This window comes from Pteronotus mesoamericanus, unplaced genomic scaffold (assembly GCF_021234165.1).
Source record: "Pteronotus mesoamericanus isolate MK-2021 breed Mesoamerican mustached bat unplaced genomic scaffold, CSHL_Meso_final scaffold_118, whole genome shotgun sequence".
In the NCBI taxonomy this organism is placed as follows: domain Eukaryota; kingdom Metazoa; phylum Chordata; class Mammalia; order Chiroptera; family Mormoopidae; genus Pteronotus; species Pteronotus mesoamericanus.
In genome coordinates this window covers 2557227-2576093 of record NW_026555301.1, presented here as the reverse complement: position 1 = coordinate 2576093, position 18867 = coordinate 2557227, and the positions used below count along the sequence as shown (strand labels likewise).

Below are 18867 nucleotides of genomic sequence, written 5' to 3'. Positions count from 1 at the left end.
TTGTCAACCAACCATCATAGGGCGAAGCAGGGTGATGTGAGCGAGGCAGGGGCTGGGCCCATGCCAGGGGGACAGGTTTTGTCTCCTCAGTGGCCTGTTTTCCCAAGGCCTCCTTGATTATTTCCAGCCTTTGGGCGCTACAGCTTGTCGGCAGGGTTACAGTTCCTGAAACCAGAGAGGGCATTTCCCAACAAACATCCCCCCCACAAAAAAACATACCCTGGAATTGGAATATTTGCCAAATGATAAGTGGTGATGAATGGAGGAAACATGATTTACCATTTGATATAATTAACTTTTAAAACATTTGTATTAGGAGAAGTCTTAAAAGACATAGAGGCAGTATGGTACAATGAGTTTCATTGTATTTATTACCCAGTTAAACATCAACTTTCTGTACCCCACCCTTTAAAAAAAAAATTTATTTTTAGAAGGGAAGGGGGAGAGAGGGACAGAAACATCAATGTACAGTTGCCTCTCACGTGCCCCCCACTGGGGACTGGGCCCACAACCCAGGCATATGCCCTGACTGGGAATCAAACCGATGACCCTTTGCTTCGCAGTCTGTGCTCAATCCACTGAGCCACACCAGCCAGTGCTTTTTTCCTTTTTTTCTTAATTGAATTTATTGGGGTAACATCGGTTAATAAAATTATACAGGTTTTAGGTATACAGTTCTAGAATACATCATCTGTATATTGTGTTTACCACCCCAAGTCGCCCTCCATCACCATTTTTCCTCCTTTACCCTCTTCTATCTCCCCACTGCCCCTTCCCTCTGGCATTCACCATATTGTTGACTCTGTCCATGAAGTTTGTTTTTTTTTTCCTTTGCTAAAACCCTTCACCTCTCCCAGCCTCCAACCCTCTGACAGATGAGTCTTCCCCCCGCTTATTTGTTAGAGTATTTTAAAACAAATCTCAACCATGATATAATTTTACCCATAAATGTTTTTAAAACAACCACAATATTGGAGTGTGTTGACAAGATAGATGGTGATGGAGTAGGAGGGTGTTTCTCATACCTTCCAGAACCAAACTGGTAAAAATAAAGAGGGGAACAGCTGCCTGAAAGCTACCTGAAGAGGAGACTTTTAACCAAGGATGGGCAAAAACCATCTCAAGTCTGATAGGAAGGGTGAGTATGCTAAGGCGGCTGGCCCCACTGTCATGGGCAGCAGGCTGAGGTTATGGCATGGCTGTGGGAGCTTTGCCCTGAGAGGAGTGAAGCCTGGATCCTAGACTGGGTTCCCAAGCATAAAAGTCCAGTGCAGGGATCAGCCACCCACACAGCATTCAGTGGTGAAAGGTCATGGGTTTTATGTCTGCTAGGGAAAGGCAGAGTCCACTGGAGACAAAGCCACTATTTTTTTAAGGAGCCAAACCACAGGTTTTTTTATTCATGGCCACTCACCGTGGGCTCCAGTGAAGGGAGGGCAGCATGGACTTAAAGTCACCCAAAGAGAGTCTGGAGTAGGAGGCACTGGGGAGAGACATTGGGGAGCTGCTGCTGGGATCCATGTGCTGGCTCACCTCCCAATACCGCAGCAGCAATTGCGTTTGAGAAGAGAAAGCTCCTCCCAGGACAAAAACAATTACTCTGCCCTGTGGGATACCTCTTGCTGCACCCTCCGGAACCCAGCCTGCATCTTAACCCCTGGGGAGGAGACAGCAACATAGGGAGATTAGGCATGTCAGAGACTGAATGTAGGGTATGGCCATTCCCTATACTTCCTCTGGAGCCACTGGTGCTTCCCTCCATGGGGAACCAAGAAACATCTTCCTGGTTTCTGGCAGACTCAAACCCTAGGTTCAGGAGGCACCATCCACTTTCCTACTAGTGGCTCCACCCTGCAAAGTTCAGGTAAATAATCTGGGACAGGCAAACACATGTGGCTTGAGGGTAGGGGAACACACCGACCACCTTTCCTGAAGTCTGAAAGGCACCTCCCCACCATGGAAGATCCAAGGGTACCATCCTTCTCATTCTGCCAGAAGCCCTCTCAAAGTCTCATCAGCAAATTAGACTGACAGCAGGCTGTCAGGCAGAGATGGACAGAGGTAAATCCTGCAGTACTTTGGGATGTTGGCTGACCCACCCCTGGGCTCTGTACTGATAAAAGCCAGCCTTGCCCCACAGTGTGGATGATCCCATGTACCAGCAAGCTTGGAGGAGACAGCCACAAACTGAATCCCTTGTAGGTTTGAACATGCTGCAAAGGACTAGACTCAGCATCTGACATTGGCTTAAACCAGCTTCAGGCAACATCAGAGCCATATCCAAAGGGAGAACCCAGCAGGCAAGCACTAAACATTGCTGAGATGAATTCCACTTTGTTCTCTTTCATTATTTTCAGTATTTGTTTTTCATAGCCTTTGCATTATTTTTTTCCTAGAAATTTTCCTGTATTTTTCCTTTCATATCATTTACTTTACTACTTCCTTTTCTTATTCCATTTTTCCTTTTTCCTTTGCTTATTTTTATTTGTTTTTTTGTGGGGTTTTTTTCCTTTCTCTTTTCTTTTCTTTTCTTTTTTTTTTTTTTTTTTTTGCTGTTTTTCTGTTCCTTACTCATTTCTCCTCTCAATCATTTTTCTTTCCTTTAGTCTTCTTGTATTTTTTTCTTTTCCATTCCTTTTCTCTTTCCACTTTTATTATTCTTTGCTCTTTTGTTTTTTATTTTGCTGTTTTGGGGGTGCATTAGCTGGTTTTGCAGTGTGTGTGTGTGTGTGTTTCTGTGAACATCTGTAGAACTGTGAAAGAGGTACTTGGGGTTGAGCCTCTCAGTCAGCTAGCCAGAGGGAAGATGCTACCAACGAAAAGGCCAACAACAATCAAGACAAATACAACAGGAGAGCCCATGGAACCCACACAAAAGTGCTTCCTAGAGCATCCAGCTCAGGAGATCAAGGAGACTGCATCACTGTGTCCCACAGGACTCCTACCACATAAGGCTACCCCATGAAGACAGGGAATCAAAGCAGATCTATCTAAAACACACACACAAAAAGAAAACTAAAATGGAGAGACAACCCCCTCAAAAAAAGAAAAGGAGGAATCTCCCGAAAAAAAGGTAAATAAAATTGAGGGAAACGATTGATCAGACATGAAGTTCAAAGTAATGGTTATAAGAATGCTCAAGGAAATTAGAACTAATAAGGAACTTAGTGGGAAATACATCAGCATGAAAAGACAAAAACTATGAGTGAGAACAAGTTGGAAATGAATGCAATATCTGAAATGAAGATTACAATAGAAGGAATTTAAAGCAAGACTAGATGAAGTAGAGGAGCTAATCAGTGATTTGGAAGACAAGGTGGATAAAAACACCCAATCAGAGTAACAAAAAGATGAAAAGACTTTTTTTCTTTACACAAATTTAACCCAATAACATTCAGCAAAACTATAGAAAACTTTCAGAACCAAGTAGAAGATGGTAGTTATAGTAGACTCATCAGGGAGCATGGAGCGCTACTGCTGCAGGGAGGTCCCACAGGCTCTGGAACAGGAATCTGGTTCCTGCAAGTGGCTCACACTCTGCTTTCCTTCCCAGGTTTGTAACAACGAATTCGCATGGGGCTTCAGTGGCACCCCCACGGTGGCAGTGCTTGGAGTCTGTCTGGTTTAGTTTATCTTGTTTCTTTAGGAGCGTTGCTGAGTAGGTAACACGGAGAACACCCTGTGTCCTAGCCTGGGAGCGTCACTAGTAAAGCCATGTAACGGTAGATCATCCATGCATTCATTGCCTTTCACAGCAAAAAAAAAAAGAGTTCTCATCTATGCATGACAGACTGATGACCACTAGAAGCCACCCAACCAGTAATCCAGTGCTGCCTTCAAACAGGAGACATGAAGCTGCTTGCAGTAGTGTTCAAAAGGAATGCTATTCTGTGAGGTGGTCATGCAGAAGGTATCTTGTCGTCCTGAGAGGTCCGAGGAGGAGGTGTTGACAGGGGTGCTGTGATGCAGCTGCATACTCACTTCCCACTCTCCATGCCAGACACGGGCCAAGGAGTGGTTGTAGCAGTGTGTGAGGTAGGGGTGAATGAGGTGGAAGCAGCCACTTCTTGTGTCCCCCTGAGCCGGCATGAGGCTGTGGAAGGGAGTCCGCAGGTGGCTGGGTTTTGGGAGTGTCTCAGGTGGTCCTCGCGATCCCAGTGTTCCCGCTTAGCATCATCTGCTGCCCAACTGGTGCCAACCTTGAGCATGTTCCAGTCGTAGGAGAAGCCCTGGCGATGGAACAGGTTCCTGAAGAGCTGCTTCAGGTACGAGTAGGCAGGCTTGTCATCAAAACGCAAGGAAAGACAGAAATTCAGGTAAGTAATAAACTCATAGGGGTAGCCCTTGCACAGCACTTTGATGGGCATGGACATTTTCTTCTTGTACTTCTGCCTCTTGGTGGCAGCCTTCAGCTCCTGCCAGGGCATGGAGCCCAGTGACTCCAGATTGTCCCTTGGAGGTTGTTCGATGCTGGGATGCATGTTGATGGAGGCGTACTGCATGGTCCCAGTGAGGTTTTTGTTCTCACTGCAGGGGATGTACTGGTGGGTCTGGGCATCCTGGTACTTCTTGGCCAGGCTGAAGTCTATGATGTAGACCAGGTTGCCCTTCCTCCTCAGCCCCGTAAGGAAGTTATCTGGTGTCATGTCACAGTGGATGAAATTCTTTGAGAGAATGTATTCTATCTGACTGTTCATCTGGTCACCAGCAGCGGGACAGTCTTGAGACTGAACTTCCTCAAGCAGAAGTTGAAGAGGTCTTCCAGGCTTGGCCCCAGCAGCTCCATTACCATGATGTTGTAGTCCCCCTCCACCCTGCACCACTGAATGATGGGGATGCCCATTCCTCCCTGCATCACTTTGTAGATTTTGCTCTTAGTGTGGAGCTGAGGGTGTTTGGTTTTGACATTCAAAGTTGATGACAACTTCTCCTGTAACAATGTCTGTACCTAGATAGATATATCCAAAAGAGCCGCTGCTGATTTTCTGCCCACAGGCACCTGTTCCTGACTCAGCTCCACAGTGATGGTGTCTGGCTTTCTCCTGCCCTCTCAGCTGTTTTCTGGGTCTCAGATAAAAAGACTCTAAAAGAATGAGGCTAGTTTATGGGGCCTTTGGGACAACATGAAACAACAATATCCACATCATAGGGATACCAGAAGAAGAAGAAAGTGAACAAGAGATAGAAAACCTGTTTGAAGAATAATGACAGAAATATTTTCTAATCTGGTGAAGAAAAGAGTCACAAGTTCAGGAATCAGAGTCCCAGTCAGGGAGAATCCAAAGATACGCACACCAAGACACGTCATAATTAAAATGGCAAAGTTTAAAGGCAGTAAATTAAAGGCAGCAAGAGAGAAACAGTTGCCTAAAAGGGAGTTCCAATGATATTGTCAGCTGATTTCTCAACAGAAACACTTCAGTCCAGAGGGGATTGGCATGAAGTATGCATAGTATTGAAAAACAAGGACATTTGTCATTACTATGATGAAAACCAAGCAAGCCAGACTTCTCTTTCCAGCAAGGCTAGCATTTAAAATTGAAGTCAAAGGTAAAGAGCTTCCCAGACAAGAAAGGCTAAAGGAGTTCACTACCAACTAACCAGCATTGCAAGTGATGTTGAAGGTACTGCTTTAAGAAGAAAAATAAACAGAGAGGAACACAGCTATACAACGGTGGGGGGGATGGTAATGAATAAGTACTTATTCATATAATCTTAAATGTAAATGGATTAAATGCTCCAATCAAAAGACATAGGGTGGCTGAATGGACAAGAAAACATGACCTATATATATGCTCTCTACAAGAGATCCACCTCAGAACAAAAGATTTACACAGGTTGAAAGAGAAATGATGGAAAAAAATATATTCCATGCCAGTGGGGACCAAAAAAAAGCCATATTTTTTTTGCAATACTTTTATGTAAAAAAATAGACTTCAAAACAAAGGCCATAACAGAGACAAAGAAGATCACTACATAATACTAAATATATCAGTCCAACAAGAGAGTATAACCCTTGTAAACACATGCACCCAATATAGGAGCACATAAAAAATAAAGATAATATTGGCGGACTTTAAGGAAGCAACTGACAGCAATACAGTCATTGTAGGAGATTTTTAACATCCCACCATCACACTAAAATTCAACAAGGAAACAATGACCTTAAATAATACACTAGATCAAATGGATTGAATTGATATTTATGGAACATTTCATGCCAAAGCAGCAAAATACACATTCTTCTGAAGTGCACATGGATCATTCTCAAAGATAGGCCATGTGGTATGACACAAAATAAATCTGAACAAATTCAAGAAAATGAAATCATACGCCTTTTTTTGGATTATAATGGCATGAAACTAGCAATCAACCTCAATAGAAAACTAAAAACCATTCAAATACATGGAGTTTAAATAGCATGTTATGAAATTATGAATGGTTTATCAATGAGACCAAGGAAGAAATAAAAAATTACCTCAAAACAAATGAAAATGAACACACAACACCCCAAAACCTAGGGAACACAGCAAAAGCAACCTGAGAGGGAATTTCATAGCATTACAGGCCTACCTCAGGAAAATAGAAAAGTCTCAAATAGTCTAACCCTACACCTAAAAATAACAAGACATACAACAACAAACAGCCCAGACTGAGTAGAAGGAAGGAAGTAATAAACATCAGAGCAGAAATAAATGACACAGACATCAAAAAAAAAAAAAATTCCAAAGGATCGATGATTCCAGGAGCTGGTTCTTTGAAAAGATAAAATTGACCAACCTTTAACCCAATTCTTCCCAGCTAGTTGAGAACTACAAAGGAAAATATTTCAATTAAAGGTCATGTGAACAAACAAAAGGAAAAGAAAAGAGGAGAGAGGACCCAAATAAAATTAGAAATGAAAGTGGATAAGTAACAACTGATACCACAGAAATACAAAGGATTGTAAGAAAATACTATGAGCAATTATAAGCCAAGAAATTGTACAACCTAGGCAAAATGGATACATTTCTATAAACATACAATCTTCCAAAACTAAATCAGGAAGAAGCAGAAAACCTGAATAGACCGATAGCTAATGATATTGAAACAGCAATAAAAAGAACTTCCAGCAAACGAGAGTCTTGGACCAGACAGTTTCAGAGGCAAATTTTACCAAACATCCCAAGAAGAATTAACACCTATCCTTCTCAAACTATTCCAAAAAATTAAAGAAGAGGGAAGACTTTCAAACTTTTCATAAGGCCAGTATTATCCTAATTTCAAACCAGTCAAAAACACCACAAAGAAAGAAAATCATAGGCTAATATCCCTGATGAACATAGGTGGAAAAATCCTCAAAAAAATATTAGCAAAACAAATCTAGCAATACATTCAAAAGATCATACACCATGAGCAAGCGGGTTTTATTCCACAGATGCCAAGTTGGCACAATATTTGAAAATCAATAAATGTGATATATCACATAAAATGAATGATAAAAAATCACTCAAAATCATATCAATAGAAGCAAAAAAGCATTTGATAAAATCCAGCACCCATTTAAGATAAAAACACTCACCAAAGTGGGAATAGAGGGATTTTATTACAACATAATATGGGACACATACAATAAACCTACAGCCAACATTATACTCAATGGGCAAAAACTAAAAGCATTTCCCTTAAAATTAAGAACAAAACAGGGGTATCTGCTTCCAACAGTCTTATTCAACATAACACTGGAAGTCCTAGCCAGAGTGATCAAACAAGAAAAAATAAAAGGCATCCAAATTGGAAAAAAGGAAGTAAAACAGTCATGATTTGGAGACAACATAATATTGTCTCCACCAAACACTACTAGACCTATAAATGATTTCAGCAATGTAGTGGGATAAAAAGTCAATATTCAGAAATCTATGCCATTTTTATATACCAATAATGAACTATCTTAAAGGGATGCTATGAAAATAATCCTATTTACTATTGCAACAACAACAGCAATGACAACAACAAAAAGAAGGTACTTAGGAATACATTTAACCAAGGAGGTAAAGACCTGTACTCTGAAAACTATAGGACACTGAAAAAAGAAATTTAGGAAGAAATAAATAAGTGGAAGTATATACCATGTTCATGGATTGGAAGATTTAACGTCATTAAAATGTTTATACTCCCCAAAGAAATCTATAAATTCAATCCAATTCCTATTAAAATACTAACGGCATATTTCACAAATCTAGGACAAATGTTCCAAACATTTATATGAAACCCAAAAGACCCCGAATAACCTCAGCAATCTTGAGAAAGAATAAAGTTGGAGGGATCACAATACCTGATATCAAACTATACTGTAAGGCCACTGTGGTAAAAATTCTAGTATTGGCATAAGAACAGACACACACACCAAGGGAACAGAATGGAGAGCCCGGAAGTAAATCCATGTTTTTATGGCCAATTTACATTTGACAAAGAAGGCAAGAGCATACAACAGTCTAAAGACAGCCTCTTTAATAAATAGTGTTGGGAGAATTGGACTTGTATATGCAAAAAAAATGAAAGTAGACCACCAACTTACACCATACACAAGAATAAACTCAAAATGGATAAAAGACTTAAAAATAAGTCCTAAGTTCCACATCTCATTGTCTAAATCACCTAAGTTAGTTATGGGTAAGATCTGGGTATGATCCTGGGACAATATCCTCTTGATCTGTAGTTTAATAACTTATTTTAAAGTAACTTGTTCCCAAAATTCAATGGCAGGATAGGCACAGAACACCAGCAATAGGCACTGTACTTGGGAGTTAGGTAAGGCCACGTAATAAATCTGACTGCAAGGCATGGGGTTTCATTTTTTGAAATAGTGAGAACTTTATATGGATCTGTTTTGAGCAATTATATGTAGTGTCTTCTTTAAAACAACAGTTCTGTAAGGCAAATGTCTCAACTTCCTGGATGAGGAAAAATAAAAACAAATGAAATATTATTGTGTCAATTTCACAGCAAAGTAAAAATTAAACAAAGAAATTGAGTAAGTCATCTAAGACCACTGGTGGAAACAGTTTATGAATCCAGGCTGTCTAAACTGTTTCAAATGACAAGTAGGCATAAACAGGATAATGAGTCAGGTGGCAGGATGGATGAAGGGTGCTGCAGGCAAAAGAAACCATATGCTGAATAAGGCCTTGCCTTGAGCCCACTACTTAACCTTTGGTTATATGAACCAAATAATTCCCTTTAATGTTGAAACCAGTAAGAGTCAGACTTAAGGTACTTGAACCCAAGAATATCCTGATTTTACCATTTATCTTGCCACAGTCTGCTAAATGTCCTTCTTTTCTCTGTTCACATTGTTCCTGTCATTCAACTCAATGATGTCATGACCTACTAAGGATCTGGAGTCCAAAAGTGTCTGACAGCAGCTTCTGGTATTACATCTGTTCTAACATTCAGCAAGATGTATTCTGCCTATCATTGCAAGCAAGCCCTAAGACTTACCCACTGGGTCAGCTTGGGTCTTAAGACCACTAATCATTATCCTTAGGAAAGTGGGATAGATTGATTAGTTTAAATTCACTCTCCTATTCCATCCACTCTTTTTAAATTGATTTTGAGAGAGACAGAGAGAGGAAGTGAGAGAGAGAGAGAGAGAGAGAGAGAGAGATCAGTTATGTTGTTCCACTTATTTATGCATTCATTGGTTGGTTCTTGTATGTGCCCTGACCCAGAATCAAACCTGCAAACCTGGCATTTGGGGATGACGCTCTAACCAACTGAGCTGCTCAGCCAGGGTCCATCCACTCTTAAATCTGAACATGCAGTTCCCTTCCCCAGAAACATAAGATTCCCAGATGGAATTGAGGGGAGTGGGTATAGGGAATGGATGCTGGAACAACAATCAACATAAGTAATGTCTCTTGAATCATGTTACATATGATATAATAAAAGACCCCCAAATACAGCAGCTGAAATAGACTACATTTATTTTTTTTTAAAAGATATTTGATTTTATTTTTAGATAGAGGGGAAGGGAGGGAGAAAGTTACAAAGAGAAACAGAGGGGAAGGGAGGGAGAAAGAGAGGGCATTAAATATGTGGTTGCCTCTCACATACCCCCTACTGGGAACCTGGCACACAATCCAATGTTCTCTGATTGGGAATTGAACCAGCATCCCTTTGGTTCACAGGCCAGCACTCAATCCACTGAGCCACACCAGCTAGGGCCATTTATTTTTGACTTTACAGAGCTAGGTGTTCCAGAACTCTGAGGGGACTCTAGCATCCTCAGTACTTCCATTTCTGAATTCAAGGTGGCTGTTCCCATAGTAACCTCTCAGTCAGCAGAGAAGGGAAAAGGGCAAAGGGAAGACGTGATCATACTTTCCATGGCACTGCTGAAGTGGCATACACTCCCTTAATTTGATTCCCATTGGCCATTATTTAACCAGAAACCCTCACAAAGCTGCCAGAGAGGTGTGAAGATAGGAGACTAGCAGGTTGGACCCACACGCACCTAAAACTTTTATGGAGAAAACTTGTCCTTGTCAAGGTTCAGGCATGAGATCCTGGTGTTCCTTCTTCTAAGTATTGATCCTGAACCAGATGTCAGCTGCTTCTCCTGGCTGCATCTACAGCAACCATCATTGGTTAGGTCCTCTAGTAGAGTAAGTCATTATGGCTGAAACACCATGCTTGGGAAGGGAGAGCTGCTAACTGTATTTGCTATGGACCCTCACCTGAATTCCACATCACAGCTTACTCCATTGCTTACACCATGCGGGATTAGCCACCAGAACCATTGCTATCTGTGACCCCTCCCATCTCCCCACTCTTTGTCTGAGGATCTCTTCTGATGCCAGCAACGTCCTGGTCACACAGACTGGCTGCATCTCTATGGCCAGAGACTCACATATCTTCTAATCAATATCCTCCTTCTGAAAGTAAGTTGGCCTTTTCTTCCCTGGACCTTAAATTTCTTATTTTGAAAGAGGGTGACCTCAAGCTCTGGTCCAGTTCTGATAGGCTCTGTGATTCAAGGAGGAGAAAATCCCAGAAAAAGTACAGGCCCCAGGTAAATGACAAGGAAACGTGAAGAAATTTCTGAAGCCAAGCAAGCTCCAACTCCTGGAGAACACAGACTCTCTGTGATCTGGCCAGAGAGGCGTTTTAGCGCTAGCTAAACGGTTTTGTGTGTATTACATGCGGGATTATTATTATACCACAGTATGTACCCATGGGTATACTCATGTATGATGCTTATCTTTATTTTTCCCTCAAAAATTTGGGCAAAACAGTGCACATTATACACAGCAAAATACGGCAACTGGAGACTAGCTATCAGTTCTGAAGCAGCCTCCTCCACTCAGGCGGAGTGATGATCCTAACGATCCCAGTTAATTGCGAAAATTCAGTCCATTCACTGGGATAAGGACTAGAGCATCTTTGCTCTGCACTGGGGTCGTGGAATGCGCATCTGGAATAGGAAACACCACCCCCTACGTCCTTACAGACAATTGCAGTCGCAACGCTGGCTACCGCAAACACTAATAGTTACTGGGTGAAAGTTCGCAGATGTTATCGCGAGAGTAAAACCAGTCGCCCAGGGCCGAATCCGAGAAATGCGGATCAGTCCCAGAACGCAAACGCAGTTTTGCCAACGACGCATTCTTCCTACGCGTTGCTGTGACGTCCAGTCGCCAAGGCAGGCTCCCTACAGAGCGACCCTGCATTTCCTTCCTCTTCCCCAGCCGGTTCTCAGCTTCACTTCCGGTCTCTTATTTCCGGTTCTTGGTGCGCCCTTCCCCCCAACTTGTTTTCGCTTCCTACAGAAAAGTTCGTGTTGGAGTTAGAATCTTCAACTCCCGTCAGGATTGGCCTTGTCTGAGGCCGGGAAGTTCCTTGGCCGTGACCAGAGGGCGACGCCCTCACTTGCACGATGGTGAGTAGGACGGGGTGAGTGAGGGAGGAAGCGGCGCGCCCACCCGCTGCGAGGGCTTCCAGCCCCTTCAGGTGCCTTCGTTGTAGGCGCTCAACCGGCATCGCTGCGGGCTTTAGGCTCCTACAGTGTAATTTATTTGAGAATTCTCTTCCTGCCTCTCTTTAGCTATCAGAAGTTGGAGACGGAAAGTGGAATCTCGAGAGCCACCGTCTCCCAATGGTGCTTTAATCTTGGCGAAGCGCTTTACGCTATCAATAGGGGAAATTAAAGAACACAGAGGCAGGCACAAAGACTGGCTCCGATTCACGGTTCCTGCCATGGGTCGAATTGTTTGTCCCCAAGTCTCGTAGCGGTTGTGACCATATGTTCCTGGATTGTTTGATTTATATATGTTCCCAACACAATATAAAAACTTCCCTAGGGCAGGAGCTTTTCAACATTGCTTTTTTAATGTCCAGCTATCTGGCACGTTGTAGGTGTTCAGTTAACGCATGAATGAATGCAATAGTGCCATTGCATGAGGGTGTGATGTCTGGTCTGGTGTGGTTAGTTGGCTTCTTCATTCATTCAGGAGGCGCTCACAACAGGTAAATATGAGAATGCACATAGTGCTGGTACAAAAATGATGCTCATGCATGTTGGTTTACTATAATATTTTGAAGAAATGAGGCCCACATTATATACCTTCGACCCTGTATTAAGGTTATAGAATAATTCCAACATTAAGGTTACATTAGGAACCAGTGTAGATTGATGAACACAAGAACCTAAGAACGAGAGAAACCAGTTGGCTAGAAGCAGTGCTTTCTGTAGGAGGATATGTCCCATATTTACTGTTTCATACTGCCCCAAGGCTCTTCATTTCTGAACTCTGGCAAGCCTTGGGAGTCTCCTCTTTCTATTCCCTAGCCAGGGAGATGATCCTTGGGCCTGGATATTTCTGGTTACTGGAGTTGTTGGCTATTTTATATAACACCACCAAATGTTCATATTTGTGGGTTCGTCACCCTGGGTATATGCCCTCATCACTGATCACTTATTGATTCATTGTTTTTGAGGAAGTTCCTATGAGTTCCTTGGGAAGAACCATGGCTTAACTCAGCACCTAGCATGATATTTTAAGCTTGGAGTAAGGACTGAGAAATACTGAATTAAATATTTAGACTATGTAGGCATTAATGGAATAACTAGGACACCAGTCTCAGTCTTCAAGATGATGCCTTCCCCTGGGAGAGCCTCTATTTTACTCCTTAGTAAACATTGTGTTCATTTATCCACCAAGCATTTGCCAAGTTTGTTTTTGTGTCCACTGCAAAGGAGGGTCAGAAAGGAGATTTAAATGAGCTCACTTTTTGCTTAGCATCTGTAAACAGCATACCTGATGTCTTCATGTATTTATCTCATCAAGCCATCATGATATATGTATGAGATAAGAGGTATGATCCCTGTTGTAAAGTAGTCTTAGAGAGAGACTACTTCTCAGGGATGATAAGTGGAAGAGCTGGGAATAAAATTCAGTTCCATGACTCAGCAAGTATATTTTCACTTACACTCAGAAAACGTTTTCCCTGCCTGACATTGTGTTTCAGGGATAATTGACTTGACACTAGTGTGATAATACTTACATAAAACTTACTTTGTAAAAGTTAGTCTATTTTTCTCAAATTCCGTTGCCAGGAAACAGACAATTGTGATAACTAGATGGAAAGTGCCATGGCAGTTATAAACCCAAACAAAGGGTAGCAACCTAGCTGGGAAGAAGGGGGCCATGGAAGAATTTTGTGGGATGATGAGGACACTGGTAAATTTTGAAGGATGAATAGGAGGAGTTAGCCAGATGCAAGGGGTTGAGGACCAGAGGAGTAAAGATTTTAGGTAGAGGGAGCAGCATAAGTAAAGTCACAGGATTTGGACGTCTTTTAATTATTATTTTTTTTAAATTTTGAGAGTATGTTTATTAAAGCTGGGGATTGTGAAACAGGGAAGGGCTTAGAATAGAAGAAGCAACAGGAGAGAGCCCAGGCAGGGATACTTTGGCTCTCTAGAAATGTTATAGGAAAGAAATAAGCCTAGGCTGCTTTGGCTCACTAGAAATTCCATGAAAAGGGACCTTGGAGAGAGATTCAAGTGGTAATCCCAGGATGAGTTTTTGCCCTCCATTGCGTCCCTTATTGCAAGCCTTGTGGGGACCCTTAGAGTTTAGGAGATGTGTGCCTGAGAGAGAAGAAAGGTGTGGGTATGCTCCCTTGACGGAGATTGCTTGCTGCTTGCTTGCTTGTTTGTTTATTTATTTGTTATTTCTGTATTTATATGCTGCTTCAAGCATTTTGCTTGTGGTTGTGCCTTGTGGGGAAACTTGTCACTAAAAAGCAAATGGAAAAAAAGTTTTTAAAAAATGGGTATTTGTCTTCTCTTCTTTCCCCTTTTAGGCCCGAAATGCAGAAAAGGCCATGTAAGTATCAACTTAATTTTGTCTGTAGATTTTATGTAACTTAATTACTACTACAGGGCTCTTTCTGTGTTTGGTCCTTTTGGTATATGAACCTTTTGATATATGTTTCTTTTTCTACATATTTTCAAATAGTAGTCCTATATTTTCCCATTTGTTTTCCCCATGAGTGCTTTCTGAAAGCTCCCAGAACTTTTACTGGATGAACATTCATTCACTTGGGCATGGAGGCAGGGGCTGTGAGAGTGACAGCTAGAGTACCCCAAGATTTTTGCTCACCAGAGTGGTCTCATAAGTTGAGTTTCCCACAGTCCTTACATGCAGTGAAAATAAAATAGATACTTGGGTGTTCAGGAACACACATGGCCTTATAAGTTCTACTCTTTGGAACATGGAAACCTTTAACTTCTCTGTGGTTTCTTAATCACAACACATACACACACACAGGGATGATGTTAAATATGGTCATGAGCAGATTTATCCTATCTAGGAACTTGGGTGATATGAGGTCTGTGAGCAGGATCTAATGGAGTCTACTCTCTTTCTGGTAGGACGGCCTTAGCAAGATTTCGCCAAGCTCAACTGGAGGAGGGAAAAGTGAAGGTTGGTGTAAATTTTCCTCTTGAATTGTAAAGTATCATGAAAAATGTGGTACAACTCCCTCTTGAGCAGACCTCAAACTCAGAATCTTTCTATTTTTTTTCTATACTTGCTGACATGCTTACGAGTCTATACACTTGAATTTTAGGTACATCTCTATAGTTAGGGCTGTGTGATGATCTGGCTGCTTGTTCTTCCATCTCTTTTGTACTATGATAATTGTGTTCCCATATTATCCCAGCTCTGTCTGACTTTGAATAATAGGAAGTGGAATAGCTGTGGGGAGCAGCTCTTAGCTGAAACCAGTAAGTGATCTCAAACTCACAAGAGACTCAGCCAGATTAGGGATAAAATGTACCATTCTTTGGATATTTTGTTTTGTTTACATTTTACTTTTTCTTTAGTTTTTTGTATCAGTTTCAGGTGTATAGTATAGTGGTTAGACAATCCTATGCTTTACAGAGTATTCCCCTGGATAATTCCAGTTCCATCTGCCACCATACATAATTGATACAGTATTACTGTCTGTATTCCCTATGCTGCACTGTACATCCTTGTGACTGTTTTGTAACACCAGTTTGTACTTCTTAATCTCTTTACCTTTTTCACCTAGTCCCCCAACCCAGCCTTCACTTCTGACAATCATTAGTCTGTTCTCTGTAACTGAGCCTGTTGCTGTTTTGTTTATTTAAACTGTTCTTTAGATTCCACATGTATGTGAAATCATATGGCATTTGTCTTTCTCTGACTTATTTGACTTAGCATAATACCCTCCAGGTCCATTCATGCCATCGCAAATGGTAAGATTTCGTCCCTTTTTATGGTTGAGTAATATTATGTTGTGTATATATACCACTTTTTTATTCACTTGTCTGTTGATGGGCACTGGGGTTGCTTCCATATCTTGACTATTGTAAATAATGCTGCAATGAACATAAGGGTGCATATATTCTTTCGAATTAGTGTTTTGGGTTTCTTCAGATATATACCCAGAATTGGAGTCACTGGGTCATAAGGCAGTTCCATTTTTAATTTTTTGAGGACTCTCTATACTGTTTTCCACAGTGGCTGCACCAGTCTGCTTTCCTACCAACAGTGTGCATGAGGGTTCCCTTTTCTCCACATCCTCATCGACACTTCTTTCATTGATGATAGCCATTCTGACAGATGTGAGGTGGTACCTCATTGTGGTTTTAATTTGCATTTTTCTGATGAGTAGTGACATTGAGCATCTTTCCATATGTCTGTTGGCCATCTGTACACACACATATACTCTCACACACGTATATATACACAAACAGCTCTGTTCCAGATGTTGATGGCTATCATTTCTTAAGGTGATATAAATATGCTATAAAGTGGATATAACCTAGTTTACTTAGCCATCTCTCTAATGTTGAACTTTTAATTTGTTTCCTTTGCTTCACTGTACTAAATACAATGCAATGAATGTTTTTGCCCATTGTTTCCTAAGTAGAGATTGTAGAGTGAGGTTTAAGGTTTGATGAGATCATCTGGAAGTGAAACTTTAGATGCATTTAGACATTTTGGACTTTTAGCCTGATTCAGTTGAATGTTGCATGAAGCTTTTAACTTCATACAGCATAGTGGCAACCTGTAAAATTTGCTTCTTTTCAGGAACGAAGACCCTTCCTTGCCTCGGAATGTACTGAGTTGCCCAAAGCTGAGAAGTGGAGACGACAGGTATGTTCTGGGTGAATGTGATCTTAGTAAAAGTAGTAGGTTTCTAATTGCTTCTTGTTATCTAAATGACTCTTAAACCAGAATTCTAAGTTTTTTTAATTACTAATATTAAATAACATTTTCCTGTGCTTTTAGACATATTAGAAAATAATAAGAATGTATTTTTTATTTTTTTCATAGATCATTGGCGAGATCTCTAAAAAAGTGGCTCAGATTCAGAATGGTAAGCTAGTCTGTCTACTTAAAGTGTTTGATTTTCAAATCTACAATTAGACTTGGGGATGTCAACATTCTTCTCTCAATAATCAATAGAACAAGTAGAAAATCAGTAGGGACATAGAAAAACTGAAAATACTACCAATAATTTGATCTCTTGACATTTATAGAACACTCCCCCTGACATAAAAGAATACACTTTATTTTTTAAAGAGCACATGTAACGTTCACCAAAATAAAACATATATTGGCCCTGGCAGTGGCTCAGTGGATTGAGTGCTGGCCTATGAACCAAGGGGTCACCAGTTAGATTCCCAGTCAGGACACATGCCTGGGTTGCAGTCCAGGTGCCCCGTTGAGGGCATACAAGAGGCAGCCATACCTTGATGTTTCTCTCCCCTTTCTTTCTCCCTCCCTCCCCTTCTCTCTAAAAATAAATAAAGTCTTTTAAAAAACCATTTTTGGGTTATAAAACAAATACTAGAAAATTTAAAATAATTGAAGTCATACAACGTGTGTTCTCTGATAGCATTAATGTAGAAATCAACAACCAAAAGATATTGGGAAAATTCCTAAATATTTGGAAGTTAAACAACATACTTCTAAATAACCCAGTGTCACATGCGGTTCCATAGTGTAGCAGTTAGCACATCTAAATAACCCATTTGTCAAAGAAGAAACCATAAGGAGATTAGAAATTTTGGGGGAGGTACATGAGTATTTGTTTTTCTATTTTTTAAATAATTAAATTTTCTCAGTTATAGTTGAGATACAATATCATAATTGTTTCAGGTATACAACATAGTGGTTACACATAATTTACGATAAGCCTAGTACCCATCTATACCATATTATTATATTTGTTATTACGTATATAGTTATTACATATATACTTATTACAATATTATTGACTATATTCTTTATGGTCTACTTTACATCCTCATAACTACTTTTTTAACTTCCAGTTTTTACTTCTTAACCCCTTCTCCTATTTCACCCAGTCTCCCAAATCCCCTCCCCTCTGGCAACCACCAGTCTGTTCTTTGTATGTATGGATTTGTTTTTGCTTATTTGTTAGGTTCCACTATAAGTGAAATCATATGGTATTTGTTTTCCTCCGACTTATTTGACTTGGCATAAAACCCTTTAAGTCCATCTTTGTTGTGGCAGATGGCAAGATTTCATTCTTTTTGCGGCTGAGTAATAGTCCATTATGTAAGGGTATCACATCTTTACCCATTTGTCTCCTGATGGACAGCCACTTATGTTGCTTCCATATCTTGGCAGTGATCACAAGGATGCAAATATCTTTTTGAAATACTGTTTTGGATTTATTTGGATATATACCCAGAACTGGGATTGCTGGGGGAGTTGGTAGTTCTCCTTTTTAATTTTTAGGGAAACCTCCATATTGTTTTCTGTAGTGCCTATATCAACTTACGTTACTACCGATATGCACAAGACCTTCCTTTTCTCCATATCCTTGCCAAAACTTGTTTGATTTATTGATGATAACCATTCTGAGAGGTGTGAGGTGATATCTCATTGTGGTTTTAATTTGCGTGTCCTTTTTTCTTTAACAACTGATAGTCAAATTAAAAAGATTGATTTAAGCATCTGTAATGGTGACTTCAGTCTCAACAGCTCAATACTGATGAAAGTAATCTTTTTAACAATCTCAGAAGGATTCTTCAAGTCAATGAGTTGCTTGTGGGTCCTCATTGATAACGACCACAGGTCTTAGAACTGGCCCCCTTCTACTCCCAACAGGGAGTTTTTCTTGTAGTGATTCTCAGAGTCTTGCTAGGCATCTGAATTGAGATTCTTTTCCTTTGCGCCTTGGATCAAGTCAGCACACACCTTCTCCGAGGACTTTATGGTCTGTCTGATTAAAGTAATTCTAACCCATTGAAGCGCCACCTCTGGTTGAATGGCTGTCTTTCCGGTATCTTTAAACACCATTGCTGCTGCGCTTCTT

The 18867-nt window shown here is 40.7% G+C and overlaps 2 protein-coding genes and 1 pseudogene across 3 annotated transcripts in view; 1 reads left to right on the top strand and 2 right to left on the bottom strand.

The window, feature by feature from the left end:
- Positions 1-3773: 3773 nt before the first annotated feature.
- LOC129081741 (casein kinase I-like) lies at positions 3774-4870 on the bottom strand. The gene is given in 4 exon segments (XM_054587422.1): positions 3774-3825; positions 3890-3986; positions 3989-4705; positions 4708-4870. Coding segments are annotated over 4 exon segments (1014 nt in total). The 5' UTR covers positions 4856-4870.
- A 6737-nt stretch (positions 4871-11607) lies between these two features.
- Positions 11608-18867, top strand: part of ISY1 (ISY1 splicing factor homolog) — a 37704-nt gene continuing 30444 nt past the window's right edge. The window contains exons 1-5 of one of the 2 annotated variants that reach the window (XM_054587464.1): positions 11608-11920; positions 14350-14372; positions 14921-14972; positions 16608-16673; positions 16854-16896. In XM_054587464.1, coding sequence (XP_054443439.1) covers positions 11918-11920; positions 14350-14372; positions 14921-14972; positions 16608-16673; positions 16854-16896 — 187 coding nt within the window. In that variant the 5' untranslated portion in view covers positions 11608-11917. The remainder of the gene's footprint in view (positions 11921-14349; positions 14373-14920; positions 14973-16607; positions 16674-16853; positions 16897-18867) is intronic. The other variant, XM_054587463.1, reaches the window with a different exon arrangement.
- On the bottom strand, positions 18499-18851 carry LOC129081798 (40S ribosomal protein S20-like; annotated as a pseudogene).